The sequence below is a fragment of the Dasypus novemcinctus genome, chromosome 6, assembly GCF_030445035.2.
Source record: "Dasypus novemcinctus isolate mDasNov1 chromosome 6, mDasNov1.1.hap2, whole genome shotgun sequence".
Classification (NCBI taxonomy): Eukaryota; Metazoa; Chordata; class Mammalia; order Cingulata; family Dasypodidae; genus Dasypus; species Dasypus novemcinctus.
This window is the reverse complement of record NC_080678.1, coordinates 88,722,680-88,743,181: the sequence shown is the minus strand read 5'-3', so window position 1 is coordinate 88,743,181 and position 20,502 is coordinate 88,722,680. Positions and strand designations below refer to the sequence as shown.

The 20,502-nt window shown below is 39.4% G+C and overlaps 1 protein-coding gene across 6 annotated transcripts in view; it reads left to right on the top strand.

Annotated features, from left to right (window-relative positions):
• The window catches only part of ERCC6 (ERCC excision repair 6, chromatin remodeling factor), an 86,091-nt gene that overhangs the window by 60,232 nt on the left and 5,357 nt on the right, over positions 1 to 20,502 (top strand). For all 6 annotated transcript variants that reach the window (XM_071215886.1, XM_004465775.4, XM_071215887.1 and 3 more), the window contains 6 exons: positions 668 to 883; positions 1,356 to 1,466; positions 1,859 to 1,978; positions 2,322 to 2,416; positions 4,445 to 4,590; positions 4,676 to 5,392. In XM_071215886.1, the coding sequence (XP_071071987.1) occupies positions 668 to 883; positions 1,356 to 1,466; positions 1,859 to 1,978; positions 2,322 to 2,416; positions 4,445 to 4,590; positions 4,676 to 5,392 (1,405 nt within the window). The remainder of the gene's footprint in view (positions 1 to 667; positions 884 to 1,355; positions 1,467 to 1,858; positions 1,979 to 2,321; positions 2,417 to 4,444; positions 4,591 to 4,675; positions 5,393 to 20,502) is intronic.

Here is a 20,502-nt window from a genome sequence, read left to right as displayed (position 1 = left end):
TGTAAGGTGTACATGGCCTTCCATGCCCTGCTGTTCTCATGAACCATCCTTCACATCTTTCCAATTAGTGCATTTTTCACATACATATGTTTTCTGATACGATAGCATAAAGGAATTGGAATGTCAATCTCTGACCTGTATTAAACTACTGAACTTTCTGCATGGTACTTTATTTAGCAATGTAGTGTTTTAAGTATATTTGTTAAGTCATGTGGCCGGTTTCTCAAAGTCTAGATTAATGTCATTTTTGATCTGTATTTAAAAGGAAAGTCAGTTTTTTATATCAAATGTATAAAACTGTGAACTGCTTAGCTGTTTATTGTAGGGAAGGAAAATAAATTAACAGCATCTGAATATAATCCCTCTAAACATGTTTGATCCAATAGAATTTCTTTTTCCCAGAGAACATGCCCTGTGGGGGAAAGAAAATTAGTGAAGGTTGGTTTCTTCTGGGTCCTAATATGCTGCAATTTGGGTGGAAACTAAGAAGCTGATAAAGAATGACTTATTTTTCTTTTAGTGTGCTACCATCACCACTATCCATTTCCAGATCTTTAAGAATTACTATTTTAGGTTATTTATTGAAGAGACTCCTTCTCTTCCTTTCTGAATGAATGTTATTTTACATGAGATAATCTGAGTACACATATGTCCTTTTATACCATAGATTTTCTCTGGACTTGTAGCTCTAAGAAAAATATGCAACCACCCAGACCTCTTTTCTGGAGGTCCCAGGAATCTCCCAGGTGCTCCAGATCATGAACTGGAAGAAAATCAGTTTGGATACTGGAAACGATCCGGGAAAATGATAGTGGTGGAGTCTCTGTTGAAGATATGGCACAAGCAGGGCCAACGAGTACTGCTCTTTTCTCAGTCGCGGCAGGTACATGTACAAATCTCATATAAAAAAAACAGATTTTGTGAGTTTTTAAAAAATGAATTACCACCATTAATTCACAAAATAGTATTAGGATATAATATTAAACAAGTTTTCAAAAGCAAGTCTGTGTATTGGAGTTGAGGTGGCAGCCTCTTTTGGAGGCTTGGATGTTTCTCTAGAGGTGGTACCCAGAAGTTGACTTTTTATAAAAGCTCACAGTGTGGTTCTGGTGTGTGGGTGATTTGGGGCCTAAATGCAAATAAATGCCAAGTTGTTTACAGAATTGGCAAGAATTCGAATAGGGCAATACCCCAAATACTCTTGTCCCAGTTACATTTTTCTGACTGAAAGCAAGAAACCCCTTTTAATTGAAACTGGTCTGGGGGAAGATATGACTTGTGGTTGCACAATTACAGAGGCACTCACTGGGAGTGTTGATTTGATTTTGAAACTCTTATCACCCACCCCCAAATAGATGCTGGACATACTTGAAGTATTCCTTAGAGCCCACAGCTACTCCTATCTCAAAATGGATGGGACCACTACAATCGCTTCAAGACAGCCTCTGATTATGAGATACAATGAGGTAATGAGCCAATGTGACAGTCAAGTCAAATGGGGTGCTGTTTGTTAGAGGAAGAGGATTGGGGTGCCCTTACCACCCTGAGCAGGGCTAGCCCTTAGGATTGGGTGGGGGACTTTTTTGTTTTTAACTCTTTGTATTCCTCAATTTGTGTGTGTATGTTTAAACAGAATGTCTGTTCCATCTTTGAAACCCAATTTTTAAATATTGCTGATACACTTGACACTAAAAGTAAGAGCTGTGAGATGGGATCTTGACTCATCAGAGATCTCTAGGGCCCCACAAGTTCCTTTTGCCGGGGAAGGTTTTCTGTGTGCAGAGTGTGGGAAAGCTGAGGTGGAGAGCCGCACTTCATCTTGACTGTCCTCCCTACATGCCTTTTGTGTTGCCTCCAGGACTCGTCCATATATGTGTTTCTTCTGACCACTCGGGTAGGAGGCCTTGGAGTCAACTTGACCGGGGCAAACCGAGTCATCATCTATGACCCCGACTGGAACCCCAGCACCGACACACAGGTGTGTTTATTTTAAAAATGAATCAGTAGCATTAGAGTTGAGTTATTAGCACTCGTAATTGTCTTTTGGTGTGCGATTGGGTTGTGTCAGGGAAAGCACCCTCCAGAGTCACATGGGCAGAGTCTTCAGCAGCTGGCCCGTAGCTTTATTAAAGAATGCACCTTTTTTTCTTCCAGGCAGAGATGTCTCCATCTGGCTGTTTTATCTTTCTTAGCAGGCCTTGACTCAGACTCAGCCACAATTTTAACTTTGGGAATGAAAGCAAGCTCCCAGCTCCCCGTTTCTTACAGTTAGTACCTCTCACTGGGGAAGGCCCTTGCTGAGCTGTCTCTCTCTGCCATAGGCCCGGGAGCGAGCATGGAGAATAGGCCAGAAGAAGCAGGTGACAGTGTACAGGCTCCTGACTGCGGGCACCATTGAAGAAAAGATTTACCACCGGTCAGTACCGATGGCCACCTGTCTGCTCGCCTGATTGCAGTGTGGACTGGGTAGAGAAAGTACGCCGCCAGGGTTTGAAGCAGGGAATTTTTTTTTCTGAAGTGTTTTTGTTTTTTTTAAAGATTTTATTATCATATTTTTATTTATTTCTCTCCCCTTCCCACCCCACCCAGTTGTCTTCTCACTGTGTCCATTTGCTGTATGTTCTTCTGTGTCCGCTTCTATTCTTGTCAGTGACCCAGGAATCTGTGTCTCTTTTTGTTGTGTCATCTTGCTGCATCAACTCTCTGTGTGTGCAATGCCATTCCTGGGCAGGCTGCACTTTCTTTTGCGCTCGGCTCTCCTTACGGGGCGCACTCCTTGCACGTGGGGCTGCCCTATGTCGGGTCACCCCTGCGTGGCACGGCACTCCTTGCACGCATCAGCACTGTGGGTGGGCCAGCTCCACACGGGTTTGAACTGCGGACCTCCCATGTGGTAGGCGGACACTTTATCCGTTGAGCCAAGTCCACTTCCCTGTTTTTTTTTTTAAGGTGACACCAGGGATTGAATCCAGACCCTATACATGAGAAGCAGGCGCTCGACCACTTGAGCTACATCCGCTCCCCTGAAGTGTTGTTTTTAAAATTTTTCTGTCTCAGCACAATAGATGTAAGGTTTTAAAGTTTTGTTTTGTGTTTGTTTTTGTTTTCTTTCCTGTTCAAATAAGCTTAGGTAGCTCATTGTGTGTTTTTTCAAATTGTCTTCAAACCCAATAATTTGTCTACTTTGCTGAACGTCAAGGATAGCTTATGTGTAGATATCACGTTATCTGGGAAAAACAGTTCTGCCTACTACTGTCTGCCACCTTCTGCCAGAAGACCTTTTTGAAGTGGCAAGTTTGAAATGCTAACGTGTTGGCATTTTACACACCACTCTGGTCTTTGGCTCCGAGGCCGCCGTCCCACTGCTCCACCACACTGTCTGTGCCAGAGGATTTGAGGCCACGGAAACTCAGCAGTGGAGTCAAGATGCTTCTGGCTTCTCCCCTTCACCCACCAAATACTGTATTCCTGAGCTGTACCCCAGCTCCTTAAGGGGGTCCCCTGCACTTTACAGCATCTTACATGTTCTTCACGGGCCCTGGTTCTGGGACAGCCAGGGACAAATTGGCTCCTGTTGAGAAAAGAGCATCCTCTTAGTTCTTACACACATCACCTGGAGAATCTGTGACTAGGAGGGGCGTGCTGCTTTGTTGAGATACCCATGCAGGAGTGGTGGTGTGGGGCGGGTCAGGGTGAAACCTTTGCAAAGCCCAAGTCATCGAGTTTCCTAAGCCCGTCACATGAGGCTCCCAAGGGCCTTGGGCAGAGGACCCTTGGTCGAGCTCTGAGAGCCTCTGACTCTTGGAAGCTGACAAAGCTCATTGGGTTCAATAATAAGGGATTCTTTCTAATTTAAACTCTGAAAAACATGGGAGACCAATTCACCTGGTATATTAAGTACTTCCTTTTTTTTTTTTAATTTATTTCTCTCTCTTCCCCCCATTGTCTGCTCTGTGTGTTCTTCTGCATCCGCTTGCAGTATCTGGTGGTACTGTGAAACTACATCTCTTTTTTGTTGTAGCATCTTGTTGTGTCAGCTCTATGTGTATGTGGTACCACTCCCGGGTGGGCTGCTCTTTTTCATGTGGGACAGCTCTCCTTGTGGGGGTGCACTCCTTGTGCTTGGGGCATCCATACATGGGGTTGCCCCTGCTTGGCACAGCACTCCTTGTGCACATCAGCACTGTTCGTGGGCCACCTTACCACATGGGTCAGGAGGTCCTGGGGATCGAACCCTGGACCCTCCGTATCATAGACAGACGCTCTGTCAGTAGAGCCACATCTGCTTCCCTTAAGTACTTCCTGAAATGTCATTTTCCAAGGCTAAAAGTCTGGGGGATTACTTAAAACATTCACAGTTATGTTTCTTTTATATTGTTTTGTGACTCAGGTTTGAACTAGACCTGAACATTATTTCATACCAGTTTAATTTTTATCTTCTTAGACAAATCTTCAAGCAGTTTTTAACAAATCGAGTGCTGAAAGATCCAAAACAAAGGCGGTTTTTCAAATCCAATGATCTTTATGAGCTGTTTACTCTGACTAGTCCTGATGCATCCCAAAGCACTGAAACAAGTGCAATCTTTGCAGGTATGACCTAAAATTCTTGCATATGAAGTAATAAGTTATATCAGAATTATGCAGTGTAGCATTAATTGTGTTTCTCCCCTTTAAGGAACTGGTTCTGATGTTCAGAGACCCAGACGCCATTTAAAAAGAAAAATCCAACCAGCCTTTGGAATAGACCATGAGGTTCCAAAACACAAAATAGCACCTGATTCTAATACATCCACAAATGATGTCACATCATCTGAAGATAAATCTAAAACCATTGAAGACATAGTAAATCCAGTAACTTCTGATCACAGTGATCCTTCAAAAGATGACCCTCCAGCAAGTAGTAATCTAACTGTCGGCAATACATATGTAGGAGAGGAATATTTGCAAACACAGGCAGTGTCTAGACCAGAAGGGTCATCAGTGGTTAAAGGAAATGGGGAATGTTCAGCTTCACCCAGAATCAGTAAAACACACGGGACACCTGATGAGGAAAGTACTGATGAGAAGCAAGATGTTTCCTATAAAAGAGAAATCTGCCAGGTTCAAACTGAGTCTATTTCAGAGACTGAACAAGTAGAAAATAATTTTCATAAGCACAAATCAAAAACAAAACATCCTAGTGTGGCAAAAGAAGAGACCCCGGAGAAACATCCAGAAAAGAAGCCAACACCTAAGAACTCCAAGCATCGTAGAGATGCCAAGTTTGAGGGAACTCGAATTCCACACTTGGTGAAGAAGAGGCAGTACCGGAAGCAAGACACTGAGAACGAGAGTGAGGCGAGAGAACAGAGCAATGATGATTATGTTTTAGAAAAGCTTTTAAAAAAATCAGGTAATTCTTTTGATGTATTCCTCACTGGGGTGCGGGCAATAGAAAATGAGTGGGCTGTTTCTAGAAGTAGCTGCCTTCAAACAATGGTGCAAATGGGCTCTAAGTCTAAAATGGTTTTTCTTCTAAAATTCATTTTGAAGTGTGTTGACATTCTGAAAATCATACTCACCCTTTTTCCTGAAGACCTAGACATAGAACCATATGAAACTTTGGATAACAGGAGTACTTGACTCATAACCGCTTAAAGGAGTCTTGTACTGCTTGACTATTGCCAGCCAATTTCTCTACAACCTGTATTTAACAAAGATACTGTTACGTCATTCTGGGGTCTCTGATATGTATTTTGAAAACTTTTAATTCCTAAGTGATGCAAGTATCTAAATTTATTTATTCATTGTCCCCTGCCCCACCCCAAGTACATTAGCAAATTCACTTACCTGCAGACCCTTTATAAAGTCACACCATCCCAACCAGAGGAAGAAACAAAAATCTGAGCCAGAAAGCCCCCTGAGAGGCTGTAAGAACTCTCCTGAGCTTTTACCCTTGTGCATTTGATTTGTAGCAGCAGGCATACCCTCACTTAAGCCTACTTTTATTTTAGAAGCTTTCGTGATGAACTTAGTTATCTGACTTTCTAGCCTCAGGAGGTGAAAGTAACAGTTCCTAGGGGCATGGCACAGGTATGGCTAGAGGCAAGCCCTCTACAAGTAGGGAAAGCTCTGATTGCTGGTATCAAGGGAGAAAAACTAGGAAGAGCGGACTCAGAAATTGGGCCAGTCAGGACAGACAGCCGTGCACAGCTCCGTCGTCCTGGGTAGACTTGTCTGGTTTCCCGTTGATGGCCTTAGTTGCTGATGATTGTTAAGCTTATGGCACTCTGAGAAGGCAGGTTTATGTGTGACTTTTCAGAAAGACTTCCATTTAACATGGTTGAGGATTTTTGTTAATTTCTTATTTTGAAATCACTTTAAGCTTCAAGAAATAAATGTGACTAGTACAGAGAGCTCTCCTTTCCTCTCCACCCATTCCTCATTATTAACATTTTCTGGCAGTTGCTTTATGGCATGTCCACACACATGTGTACCTTTTTGGCAGGAATACCACAAAAGTGATGCCATGTCTGACTCAGTGCTTCTCAGGAGACAGGTGATACTGGTTTGTGCCACTCTTGGTGAGGTCAACGTTGATCCCTTGGTTAAAGTAGGATCTGGCAGGTTTCTCAACCCTGAAGTTAACCTTTTCCCATTTGTAATTCATATGTAATTTGAGAGATGTTCTTTGGACCTGTACAAATGTCCTATTCCTCATCAAGCTTTTATGCACCAGTTTTGGCATCCATCAGTGATTTTTCCCCCCACTTAATAACCATGTTGTTGCCAAATGGTGATCAGCGTTCTACTGTATGGAACATATTTTCCTTCTCTCTTCCTTCTTTATTCATTTATTTTTTTATATTTCTATGGACTCACAGATTCTTACTTTTTTCTCCTATTATCCTTTAGTGCCATTGCAGTAGGAACCCTCATCCTCTGCTAGTGGGAATGTAAAATGGTCCAGCCACTTTGGAAAACAATTTGGCAGTGTCTTAAAAATTAGAGCTACAACCACTTGATCATGCCTTTATAGCCCTCAGTACTAAAAATTTGTAATAGGTACTATTACAGTCCTGGCTATGTAACAGAAATGAAAAGATTTGTTCATGCAAAGACTTGACGTAGGTGTTCACAGCAGCTTTGCGATTAGTAATAGCTTCCCAAATTGGAAAAACCCTAATACCCATCAACAAGTGAGTGGTTAAACTAACCTGGGTATATCCATCTGACGGAATACTCCTTGACAGCAACCAGAAGAAATAAGCTATTGGCACATGACTGCCACGGATGAATCACAGAATAATGATGCTACATTGTGGTCTGGATAGTGCCTGTGTTTGCACAGTGTCTCTGTGGAACCTAGCATACACAGATGGTGGCTGTGGAATTAGAATTATGAACCCACACGGTCAGACAAGGGTAGTATTGGTTTACATTTCCTTTTGTCTTTATTCGCAAAGGATATAGTAACAATCTTGTGCTCATAAGTTGTTTGGGTTACTGGGTTCTTATTTTTTTCTTCCCTTCCTTGTGGTGTGTTAACCATTCAAAATACTAGTTATTTGTTTCAGCATTTGTGCTTATGCCTCCTGCCTCCACCCTTGTTGGTTTTATTTTAGTTTTTGAGTGTGTGAAACATTAATAGGGTTATAAAAATCAAAGCTGTACAAAAAGTGCCATTGCCCCACCCCACACCTGCCCCTTCTTTCTCATTCTCATTAGTTTCTGGTTTGTCCTTCCTGTTTCTTTTTGTGAAAATAAGTAGGTATGTGTATGATTTCATATTTCCCTTTCTCTATTACACAGAAGATAGCACGCTATATCTATACTCTTGTACCTTTTTTTAACTTACGAAGATATCCTGAAAGTCACACCATATTTGTTCAGAGTGTCCTCATTATTTTTTATCACTAGACTCCTGTATGTGGCTGTGTTGGAGTTTATCCACACGTGGGCCTTGAGGTTGAGTATAACTTTTTCAATTACAGCACTGCAATAAATAATCTTGTGCTTATGTAGTTTTGTATTGTTGGAGGCATATCTTCAGAGAAACTCCTTAAAGTGAAATTGCTCCCTCCCATAAGGTTTTTACCAAATTGATTTTCACTAGCAATGTATGAGAGTGCCTATTTCCCATAGCCTTGCCAAGACTGAGTTGTTCTGCTTTTAATTTTATTATGAGTAAGACTGAACAACTTTTTATAGGACAGTTTTTGTTTGTTTATGTGAATTATCTGTTCATGTCTTTTGCCCATTTTCTGAATCAGGTTTCTGATGTGTGTTTACCACCCATCCCCCTCCTTTTTTTTTGGGAGGTTCCAGGGATTGAACCCAGGACCTCATGCTTGGGAAGCAGGTGCTCAACCACTGAGCTACATCCACTTCCCAATGAGAATTGGTTTTGGTTTTTTCATTTGCTTATTTCTTTAGGAGGTACCAGGGATCAAACTGGGACCTCATACATGGGAAGCAAGTACTCAACCACTTGAACTACATCTGCTCCCTCCCCTTGGTTTTTTGGTTTTTTTTGTTTTTTGTTAGTACAATTTTTTAAAATACATTTTTTATTGAAGTATATTATACATACATGAACATACATAAACAATAAGTGTATTGTAAAGATTGTGAACTTACAAAGTAAACATAACATCATACAGGGGTCTCATACATCACCCCTCCACCAACACTTTGCATTGTTGTGAAACATTTGTTGCAAACTATGCAAGAGCATTATCAAAATATTACTAACTATAGTCCTTATCGTACATTTGGTGTATTTTTCCCCCAACCCACACTATTTTTTTATAGAGGTTGTGAACTTGCAAAACAATCATACAGATGTGTAGATTTCCCATACAATACCCTTTCACCAACACATCACCCCATGGTGGGACATTTGTTATAATTATGAAATAATATCATCAGACTGTTATCACCTACCATGGTCCATAGCATACATTTGGCACACTTTTTCCATACACCTCCATTATTAGCACAGTACAGACTTTGGCATTGATGCAAGAATATTATAGTATTGCTGTTAACCACAGTCTATAGGTCACACCAATTGTAGTTTTCCCATGCTTCTCCATATTACTACCACCCTGCTATAGTGATGTACATCTGCTCTAGCTCACAGAAGGACTGTCATATTTGTACCCTCAACCGCAATCCCCATCCACCTCTGGGTTCATTGTGTTATTCAGTCCCTAGATTATTCTTTAGCTTTCTTTCTATTGACATTTACTTCCCCAGACTACCCTTTTCAGCCACAATCCCGTTTAGAAACCAGTTGCTACTGACTATATAATGTGCTACCATCAACTATGTCCATTTCCACACTTTAACAGTCAAAACTTCTACATACATTAAGCATCAGTAGTTCTTCTCAACCCTTCTCATCTCCTAATAACCCATACTCTAGGTTTTAACTCCATGTGTTTATTCTTCATATTTAGTTCATATTAATGAGACCATGCAGTATTTGTCCTTTTGTGTCTGGCTTATTTCATTTAGTATAATACCTTCAAGATTCATCCATGTTATCACATGTGTCCCAATTTCATTTCTTCCTACTGCAGCATAGTAATCCATTGTATGTATATACCACATTTTGTTTATCCATTCATAGGTGGATGGACGCTTGGGTTGTTTCCATCTTTTGGAAATTTTGAATAACATCGCTGTGGACATCAGTGTGCAGATGTCTGCTCATGTCATAGTTTTTAGTTCTGGATGTATTCCTTGTAGAGGAATTGCTGGAGTATATGGCAGTTCTATATTTAGCTTCCTGAGGAACCGCCAAACTGTCTTCCACAGGGGCTGCACCATTTTACACTCCCACCAACAGTGAAGCAGTGTTCCTATTTCTCTACATCCTCTCCAGTGCTTATTGGTGTCAGTTTTTAAAATAATGACCATTCTGTGTGGTGTTAAATGATATCTCATTGTTGTTTTAATTTGTGTTTCCCTAATAATAGCTAGTGATATGGAACATTTTTCATGTGCTTTTTGGCCATTTGTATTTCCTCTTTGGAGAAATGTCTATTTAAATCTTTTGCCTATTTTTTAATTGGATTGCTTGCTCTTTTATTGTTGAGTTGTATGATCTCTTTATATAGAATGGAAATCAAACCCTTATCACATAAGTGGTTCCCAAATATTTTCTCCCATCAACTGGGCTGCCTTTTCACCTTCATCATGAAGTCCTTTGAATCACAGAAGTGTTTAAGTTTAAGGAGGTCCCATTTATCCATGTTTCCTTTCATTGCTTGTGCTTTTGGTATAAGGTTTAAGAATCTACCACTTACCACCAGGTCTTGAAGATGTTTCCCTACATTTACTTTTAGGAGCTTTATGGTACTTGCTTTTATATTTAGGTCTTTGATCCATTTTGAGTTAATTTTTGTATAAAGAGTGAGGTAGGGGTCCTCTTTCTTTCTTTTGGCTATGGATATCTAGTTCTCCCAACACCATTTGTTGAATAAACTGTTCTGTCCCAGCTGGGTAGGTTTGACAGGCTTGTCAAAAATCACTTGGCCATCTTTGTGAGGGTCTGTTTCTGAACCATTAATTCAGTTCCATTGGTCTATGTGTCTGTCTTTAAGCCAGTACCATGCTGATTTTACCACTGTAGCTAGGTAATTTGATTTAAAGTCTGGAAGTAAGAGTCCTCCAGCTTCATTTTTCCTTTTTAAGATGGTTCTCTTTATTCAGGACCCCTTACCCTTCCAGATAAATTTTATAGTTGTGTTTTTCATTTGTTTAAAAAATGCTGGTGGAATTTTAACTGGGGTTGCATTGAATCTACCCCATTGAATATCAATTGGGGTAGAATTGACATCTTAATGATATTTAGTCTTCTAATCCATGAGCTTGGAATGTTCTTCCAATTATTTAGGTCTTTTTTAAAATTTCTTTTAGCAATGCATTGGAGTTTTCTGAATACAAGTGCTTTGCATCCTTGGCTAAGTTTATTCCTAAATATTTGATTCTTTTAGTTGCTACTATAAATGGAATTTTTTCCTGATGTCCTCCTCAGATTGCACATTACTAGTGTATAAAAACACCACTGGTTTTTGTGTATTGATCTTGTATCCTGACACTCTGCAGAAATCATTTATTAGTTCTAGGAACTTTGTTGTAGATTTTTCAGGACTTTCTAGATATACAAGCATATCATCTGCAAATAGTGAAAGTTTTAATTCTTCTTTTCCAGTTTGGATGCCTTTTATTTCTTTTTCATGCCTGATTGCTCTGGCTAGAACTTCTAGCACTATATTGAACAACAGTGGTGACAGTGGGCATCCTAGTCTTCTCCCTGATTGCAACAGGAAAGTTTTCAGTCTTTCACCATTAATTACAATGTTAGCTGAGAAATTAATTACAATGTTAGTGAGAAAGTTTTCTTCACTTCCTATTTTTTGTAGTATTTTTATCAAGAATGGGTTCTGTATTTTATCAAATGTCTTTTCTGCATGAATTGATAAGATATGTGATTTTTCTTCTTTGATTTATTAATGTGGTATATTATGCTGATTGATTTTCTTGTGTTGAACCGGCCTTGCATGCCTGGTATAAAACCCACTTGATTTTGATGAATAATTCTTTCAATGTGTTGTTGGATTCGATTAGCAAATATATTATTGAGGATTTTTGCATCTGTAATTATTAGAGAAATGGGTCTGTAATTTTATTTTTTTGGGGGGGCGATATCTATCTGGCTTTGGTATTAGGATGATACTGGCTTCATAGAATGAGTTTGTGGTAGTTCCTTCTTTTTTAATTTTTTGGAAGAGCTTGAGTAAGACTGGTATTAAATCTTCTTTGAATGCTTGGTAGAACTCACCTGTGAAACCATCTGGTCCTGGGCTTTTCATTTTGGGGAGCTATTTCATGACTGCTTTAATCTCTTTACTTGTGATTGGTTTGTTGAGGTATTCTATTTCTTCTTGGGCCAGTGTAGGTTGTTTGTACATTCCTAGGAATTTTTCCATTTCACCTACATTGTCTAGTATTTTGGCATAGAGTTGTCCATAGTATCCTCTTATGATCTGTCATTTCTGTGGGGTCTGTAGTGATGTTCTCTTTTCACTTTTTTATTTCATCTGTTTGCATCTTCACTCTTTTTTCCTTAGCCTAACTAAGGGTTTGTCGATTTTGTTAATCTTGAAGAACCAACTTTTGGTTTTGTTAATTCTTTCTGTTCTTCTGATCTCAATATCTCAATATCATTTATTTCTGCTCTGATCTTTGTTATCTCATTCCCTCTACTTGCTTTGGGATTAGTTTGCTGCTCTTTTTCTAGTTACTCCAGCTGTGAGGTTAGGTCATTTATTTTATTTTTTTATTTTTTAAGATTTATTTTTTTATTTATTTCTCTCCCCCTCCCCAAACCCCCAGTTGTCTGTTCTCTGTGTCCATTCGCTGCATGTTCATCTGTGTCTGCCTGTATTCTTGTTCAGCAGCACCTGGAATCTGTGTCTCTTTGTTGCATCATCTTGCTGCGTCAGCTCTCCGTGTGTGCACAAGGAGTGCCCTGCCACTCAGAGGTGTCCCCCGCATAGGGGAGCCCCACACGCAAGGAGTGCGCCCTGTAAGGAGAGCCACCCAATGCGAAAAAAGTGCAGCCTGTCCAGTTCATTTATTTTAGCTCTTCTTTTTTTTTTTTCATTTTAAAAAAATTTTCTGAAGTATATCACACACACACACATAAACATATATAAACAATAAATATGTAGTAATAATTGTGAACTTACAAAATATACATAACATCATACAGGACTCTCATAACTCAACCTACCACCAATACTTTGCATTGTTGTTGAACATTTTAAACTAATGATTAAAGAGCATTGTCCAAATATTACTACTAACCAAAGTATTTTCCCCCACCCACCCTATTATTATTTTTATATAATTTCTATATGAATATATATAAACAATAACTGTATAGTAAAAGTTGTGTACTTACAAAGCAAATATGCATAACTTTATATACAGGGGTCCCATACATCAACCCTCCACCAACACCTTGCATTGTCATGAGACATTTGTTATAGACTACGAAAGAATATTGTCAAAATCTTACTACTAATTATAGTCCTTATCTTTTTATGAAAGAAGTTGTAAACTTATAAAACAGTCATGCACATGTGCAGAATTCCCAAACAACATCCACCTATCAACACACCACACTGTGGTGGAACATGTTACAGATAAAATAATATTGTTACCATGTCCATAGTGTTTATTTGGCACACATTCTCCATACTGCCCCATTATCAGCACAGTATGTCTTTGCCATAGATGCAAGATTATTATATTTTTGTTGGTAACCACAGTCCATAGGTCACTCCAATTATATTTTCCCCATGCTTCTCCACATTCCCACCACCCTGCAGTAGTGATGTACATTTGCTCTAGCTCACAGACGATACTCTTGGATCTGTACCATCGGGCACAATTCTTATCCTTCTCGTGGTTTACATGCTATTCATTTCCTAGATTATTCTCTAACATTTTGTCATTTGTCATTTACACCCCTAGACTACTATTTTCAGCCACATCCCCATTTATAAACTAGCTGTTAACTCACTATTTGTTACCATCCACTCTGTACATTCCACATTTTTACATTAAAGCTAATTAAAACTTCTGCATACATTAAACATCAGTAGTCCATCTCATTCCTCCTCTTATCTCCTTTAAGAATCCACCACCTACCACCAGAGCTTGAAGGTATTTTTCTACAATTTCTTCTAGAAGCTTTATGGTTCTTGCTTTTATTTTTAGGTTTTTGATCCATTTCGAGTTAATTTTTGGATAAAATGTGAGATAAGAGTCCTCTTTACTTCTTTTGGCTATGGAAATCCAGTTCTTTAAGCACCATTTTTTGAATGGACTGTTCTGCCCGAGCTGTGTGGTTTTGACATACTAGTCAGAAATCACTTGACTACACATGTGAGGATCTGTTTCTGAACCATCAGTTTGATTCCATTGGTCTATGTGTCTGTTTTTATGCCAGTACCATGCTGTTTTACCACTATAGCTAGGTAATATAATTTAAAGTCTGGAGATGAGAGTTTGCTTTTCCTTTTTTAAGATGTTTCTGCCTATTCAGGACCCCTTACTCTTTCAAATAAATTCGATAATTGTGTTTTCAATTTTTCAAGAAAATGCTGGTGGAATTTTTATCAGGATTGCATTGAATCTGCATATGAATTTGAGTAGAATTGATGTCTTTATGATATTTAGTCTTCCAATCCATGAGCATGGAATGTTATTCTAGTTATTTAGGCCTTTTTTTTTTTTTTTTAGGTCATTCTGGAATTTATTATTAAAACTTAAAAAATGCAAATCCAATATTCCTAATGAGGTGAAATGTACTAAAATTATATTGTATTATCTTAGAATTTGTGATAAGAGAGTGCTAAATTTAGTGAAGAATAGAATGGTACACATGCCACCATGTTCAATGTTAGTGGTTGTTATTAAACCCTACATTTTCCCTTCCCTTCTGTGAAATATAAATAATGTTTTAAAATCACATTGTAGAGTACCAAGTACTATACAAAGGCATATCATAAAAAGACTGAAGATAACGGTTGGATATTAATAATTGTTTAAAAATCTAAATTAATTATATTTTATGGGCTTTAACAGAAAAGAAAGGTAGTTTATGGAGAAAAAGCATCTTTAAATTTTTTTAACAAGAGAAATGTTCTTTAGTCAGATGTTACAGACGTGACATTTTATATACACTGGACTTATAAAATAGTCATTACACCTGAGCTATAAGTATACATATATACATCAGGGTTGCTTTTATTATGCTAAAAATATTCATAATACATAAGGTTTATGCAAGGCTTTTATGATTTAAAAAATAATTTATGGAATTTGATCAGTGAACAAAAATCTAAAAAGTTACTTTCAAAACATCTCTGACTTCATTTACAAAGAATTCTTTTCTGAAAGCTCAGTTTAGATAGAACCTTATATTCTGATATTTGTTATTTAATATTACTTTCTTTTTACACTTTTTTAATTAAAGTTAATAGATCACAAAGAACGTTACATTAAAAAACATTAAAAAAAACATAAGAGGTTCCCATATACTGCACTCCCTGCACGCCATCCCATCATTTTTGTAGATTGTATTTTTTTGAAGATAGATATATCAGAAAAAAAAATGTTACATTAAAAAATATAAGGTTCCCATATACCCCACTCCCCCCACCCTACTCCTCCCACACCAACAACCTCCCCCATCATTGTGGCACACTCATTGCACTCAGTGAACACATCCTGGAGCACTGCTGCACCACACAGATAATAGTTTACCCTGTAGTTTACACTCTGCCCAGTACATTCAGTAGGTTAAGGCAGGATATATAAAGTCCATAATCTGACCCTGGCAATATCATATAGGACAACTCAAAGTCCCAAAAGGACCCCCACATCACATCTCTTCTTCCCTCTCCCTGCTCTCAGCAACTACTGTGGTCACTTTCTCTACCTCAATGCTACAATTTCTTCCAGTACTAGTCACAATAGTTCCATAGTAGAATATCAGTAAATCCACTCTAATCCATAGTTTATTCCTCCATTCTATGGACCCTGGGATGGTGATGTCCACTCCACCTCTAGATCAAGAGGGGGCTTAGATTCCCCATGGATGATGGATGCAATTCCTCTGCTTGCAGTTGTTAGCATTCTTGATTCCCTGGTGTGGTGTTTGACCATCTTGACCTCCCTGTTAGCTGACCTGGGTAAGTCTAATGAACCAGAGTAGGAGTCACAACTCTGCTGAGGCTCAGGGCCCAGCTGGCACATGGGCAGTTTTAGACCTTTTTTGATTTCTTTTAACATTGAGTTGGTTTTCTGAATACACATGCTTTACATTGTTGGTGGTTAAGTTTATTCCTATTTGAGTTTTATCTATCATATTTTATTTTCATCATTCTTTTGACACTTTTATTGGTATAATCTTCATTTCTAGTCTCTTCCAGGCCTCTCTCTCCTGTCTTTTCTTTTCAGGCTCTAGCACACCCTTTAGTATTTCCTGAAACTCTGGTCTTTTGGTTAGAAATTCTCTCAGTTTCTGTTTATCTGTGAATATTGTAATTTCACCCTCATTTTTGAGAGACAGTCTTGCCAGATATAAAATTCTTGGCTATAAGTTTTTCTCTTGTAGTGTCTTAAATATACCAGACCACTGTCTTCTTGCCTCCATGGTTTCTGATGAGAAAGCAGCACTTAATCTTAATTGGGTATCCTTTATATATTATGCATTGCTTTTCTCTTGCTGTTCTCAGAATTCTCTCTGTCTTTGACATTCTGATTAGTATGTGTCTCAGAGTTGGTCTATTCAGATTTTTTTGAATGGGAGTACATTGTGCTTCTTGGACATAGTTACCTTTGTCCTTCAGTAGGTTTGGAAAATTTTCTACCATTATTTCTTCAGTATTCCTTCTGCCCCTTTTCCCTTCTCTGGGGACACCCATGACACGTATGTTTGCACATCTTTTGCTGTCTTTAAGTTTCCTGAGACTTTGTTCAATTTTTTCCATTCTCTTCTTCATCTGTTCTTTTGTATGTTCATTTTCAGAGGCCATTTCTTCAAGCTCACCAATCCTTTCTTCTGCCTCCTCAAATCTGCTATTATATGATTCCAGTGTTTTTAAATTTCATTTACTGCACCTTGCATTCCCAAAAGTTCTGCTATTTTCTATGTATGCTTTCAAATACTTCTTTGTGCTCATCTAGTCTCTTCTTAATATTTTTAAGCTCTTTACCCATTTCATTGAATGTATTAGGGAGATTTGTTGGAACATCTATGATTAGTTGTCTCAACTCCTTTATGTCATCTGGAGGCTTATCTTGTTCCTTTAACTGGGCCATATCTTCCCGTTTCTTGATGTGGATTGTTATTTTTTGTTGGTGTCTTGGCATCTGGTTTACTAGAGTATTTATTCTGGCTGCAGTTTTTCTCTTTAGGGCTTCGTGCCCTTTCTCCCTTGCTGGTTGTGCAGTAGGAGGCAAGGATGTAGTTGGTGCTGTAAGCTGTGGAGGCTCAAGCTGTCCTTATTGCCACAGAGACTGATGAAGGTTCTTCCAACTTACTCCTTTGCCAGGGGTAGGACAGAGTCACAGCTGTGTGGAATATCCAGGTCGCGCAGGCCTAGATTGTAGTACCCAGAGAGACTAATGAGAGTTCGTGCTTCTTTTTCCCCTACCTGGGGCAAGAATGGAGCTGCAGGTGTGGGCAGCAGTCTATGCAGTTCAGGTCCAAGATGACTGCAGTTTCCCTAGTAGACTTCCGATTATTCAGTCTGTGCCACCAAATATATATGCATTATCTGGATAGGCTAGTGCAGGGCCTGCCAGCCTCCTCCCTGCCAGAGGTGGGGCTAAAGCCTAGCCTAGGTCTGCAGGCCGATCTGGGTGATAGAAATCGGTCCCTACTGTCACTGTGATTATTAGTCCTGGCTTCCCCTCAGGCTGGGGCAGAGTCAAAATGGCAGCAACCATCCTCTTTCTGACTTGTACAGATTCACATCTTAGCTGTTCCTAGTGTTATTCCTTAGCTATCCAAGTATATTAATCAGTAGCCAAAATCAGGGCCAACCGTCTCCTCCTCCCCTGGTTTTGTGAAATGGAGCTTCCAATTCCAGCCACAGACTAGCTCTGGCAGCAGCTTGTGCTGTCCAAGTAGGATAGTCATTGGCTGCCACAGCTTGGTCAGTAATTTCTCGGAGAGGCTGGCACAGGTCCCCCTAGCTTCCTCCCTCCCAGAGGTGGGGCTGGGACTTAGGCTAGACCTGCAATCTGAGCTGGAGGGAAAGAAGCCGGTCCCACCAGCACTGTGATTTTCAGTCCGCCCTGCTTCCCCTCATGCCAGATGTGGAGTTAAGATGGTGGCCACCGGCCTCTTCCTGACTTGGACAAACTCAGACTTTTCTGTTCTCAGGATTATACTTTAGTCTGCTGAATTTACAACCTCAGTAGCTGAAGTTGGTTCCCACCCGTCTCTTCCCTGTTTTTGGGAAGTGGAGCTTTCAATTCCAGCCGTGGAACAGCTCCCGAGGTGGCTTGTGCCTTCAGTGGAGGATGGGCACCGGCCTCCGTGGTGCAGAGTGCTCTACTTACAAGTCTTCTCTGCAGGTGGGCAGTCTCCTCCTTCCATTCCTTCAGGGATGTGGCAGGATGTTCTTCTGGTCTCCTGGAGCCCCCAAACAGGTGCTTCAGCTAGCTCAGATATCCCTGGGTGTTTGTTAACTGCCCTGGAGCAGGAGCTGACTCTAGGAGCTCCTTACTCTGCTACCATCTTGCTGGTTGTCCGCTCTTTCATCTTTTTTAATATAAGCATTGAGGGCTATAAATTTCCTCTTAACACTGCCTTCACAGCATCCCATAGGTTCTGATATATTGTATTCTTATTGTCATTTGTCTCGAGATATTTATTGATTTCTCTTGAAATTTCCTCTTTGACCCACTGATTATTTAAGTGTGTTGTATTTATGTGAATTTTCCCTTTTTTGCCCCTGGATGATTTCCAACTTTACTCCATTATGATCAGAGAAGGTGCTTTGTAAAATTTTGATTTTGTTAAATTTATTGAGATCTTCTCTGTGACCTAACCTGTGGTCTATCCTGGAGAAGGATCCGTGAGCACTTGAAAAGAATGTATATCCTGCTGTTTTGGGGTGCAGTGTTCTGTATATGTCTGTTAGGTTTAGTCCATTTATCATATTATTCAAGCTTTCTGTTTCTTTACTGATCCTCTGCCCAGATGTTCTTTCCAATTCTGAGAGTGATGTATTGAAGTCTCCAACTATTATTGTAGAGATGTCTATTTCTCCCTTCAGTTTTGCCAGTGTTTGCCTCATGTTTCTTGGGCCATCCTGGTTAGGAGCATATATATTTATGATTGTTATTTCTTCCTGGTGAATCATCCCTTTTATTAATGTGTAGTGTCCTTCCTTGTCTCTAATAACAGTTTTGTTTTTAAAGTCTATATCATCTGATATAAGTATAGTTACCCCAGCTTTTTTTTCTTTTTTTTTTTGGTTACTGATGTGTGGAATATCTTTTCCAACCTTTCATTTTCAGTCTGTTCATGTCTTTGGGTCTAAGGTGAGTCTCTTGCAGACAACATATTAATGGCTTATATTTTCTTATCGATTCTGCCAATCTGTATCTTTTGATTGGGGAGTTTAATCCATTAACACTCAGTGTTATTACTGTAAAGGCAGTTCTTATTTCACCCATTTTGATATTTGACACTTTTGGTTACTGTTATTGATAGAGTCATCATTTCTAGACTCTCTTCCAGGCCTCTCTCCCTTGCCTTTTTTTTTTTTTCAGGCTGTAACACTCCCTTTAGTATTTCCTGCAAAGCTGGTCTTTTTGATATAAAGTCTCTCAGTTTCTATTTATCTGTGAATATTCTAATCTCACCCTCATTATTAAAAGATAATCTTGCTGGGTATAAAATTCTTGACTGGCAGTTTTTCTCCTGCAGTATCATAAATATATCATACCACTGCCTTCTTGCCTCCATGGTTCTGATGAGAAATTGGCACTTAATCTTATCGGGTACCCCTTATATGTTGTGCATTGCTTTTCTCTTGCTGTTCTCAGAATTCTCTGTCTTTGGCATTTGACATTCTGATCAATATGTGTCTCGAAGTTGGTCTATTCAGATTTTTTTGCATGGGAGTACATTGTGCTTCTTGGACATAGATACCTATGTCCTTCAGTAAGGTTGGGAAATTTTCTACCATTATTTCTTCAGATATTCCTTCTCCCCCTTTTCCTTTCTCTTCTCCTTCTGGGGTACCCATGACACACATATGTTTGTATATCTCTTGCTGTCATTTAGTTCCCTGAGACCTTGTTCAATTTTTTCCATTCTTCATGTATTCTTTCATGTGTTTGCTTTCAGAGGCCATGTCTTCAAACCTGCTGTTTACATGCCTCCAGTGTAATTTCATTGCACCTTTCATTCCCATAAGGTCTGCTATTTTTCTATGTATGCTTTCAGATTCTTCTTTGTGCTTATCCAATGTCTTCTTAATATCCTTAGTCTCATTAGCCATCTCACTGAATTTATTAAGGAGATTAGTTTGAATGTATAAGATTAATTGTCTCAACTCCTTTATGTCATCTGCAGGCTTTTCTTATTCCTTTAACTGGGCCATATCTTCCTGTTCCTTGGTATGGGTTGTAATTTTTTGTTGGTGTCTTGGCACCTGGCTTGCTAGATGTGTTTATTTTGGGTGCAGTTTCTCCCTTTAGCTTAGGAATTTCTTGTCTTTTCTCCCTTGCTGGTTGTGTACCAGGAGTCAAGGATGTAATTGGTGCTGAGGCTGAAGCTGCCCATGTTGCCCCAGGAATTGAAGCTTCTCCCCCCTTTCTCCTCTGTCAGGGGTAGGGACAGAGCTGCAGCCATGTATAATAATACAAGTTGGGCACAACAAGACTGTAGTTGCCCAGAGACACTGATGAAGC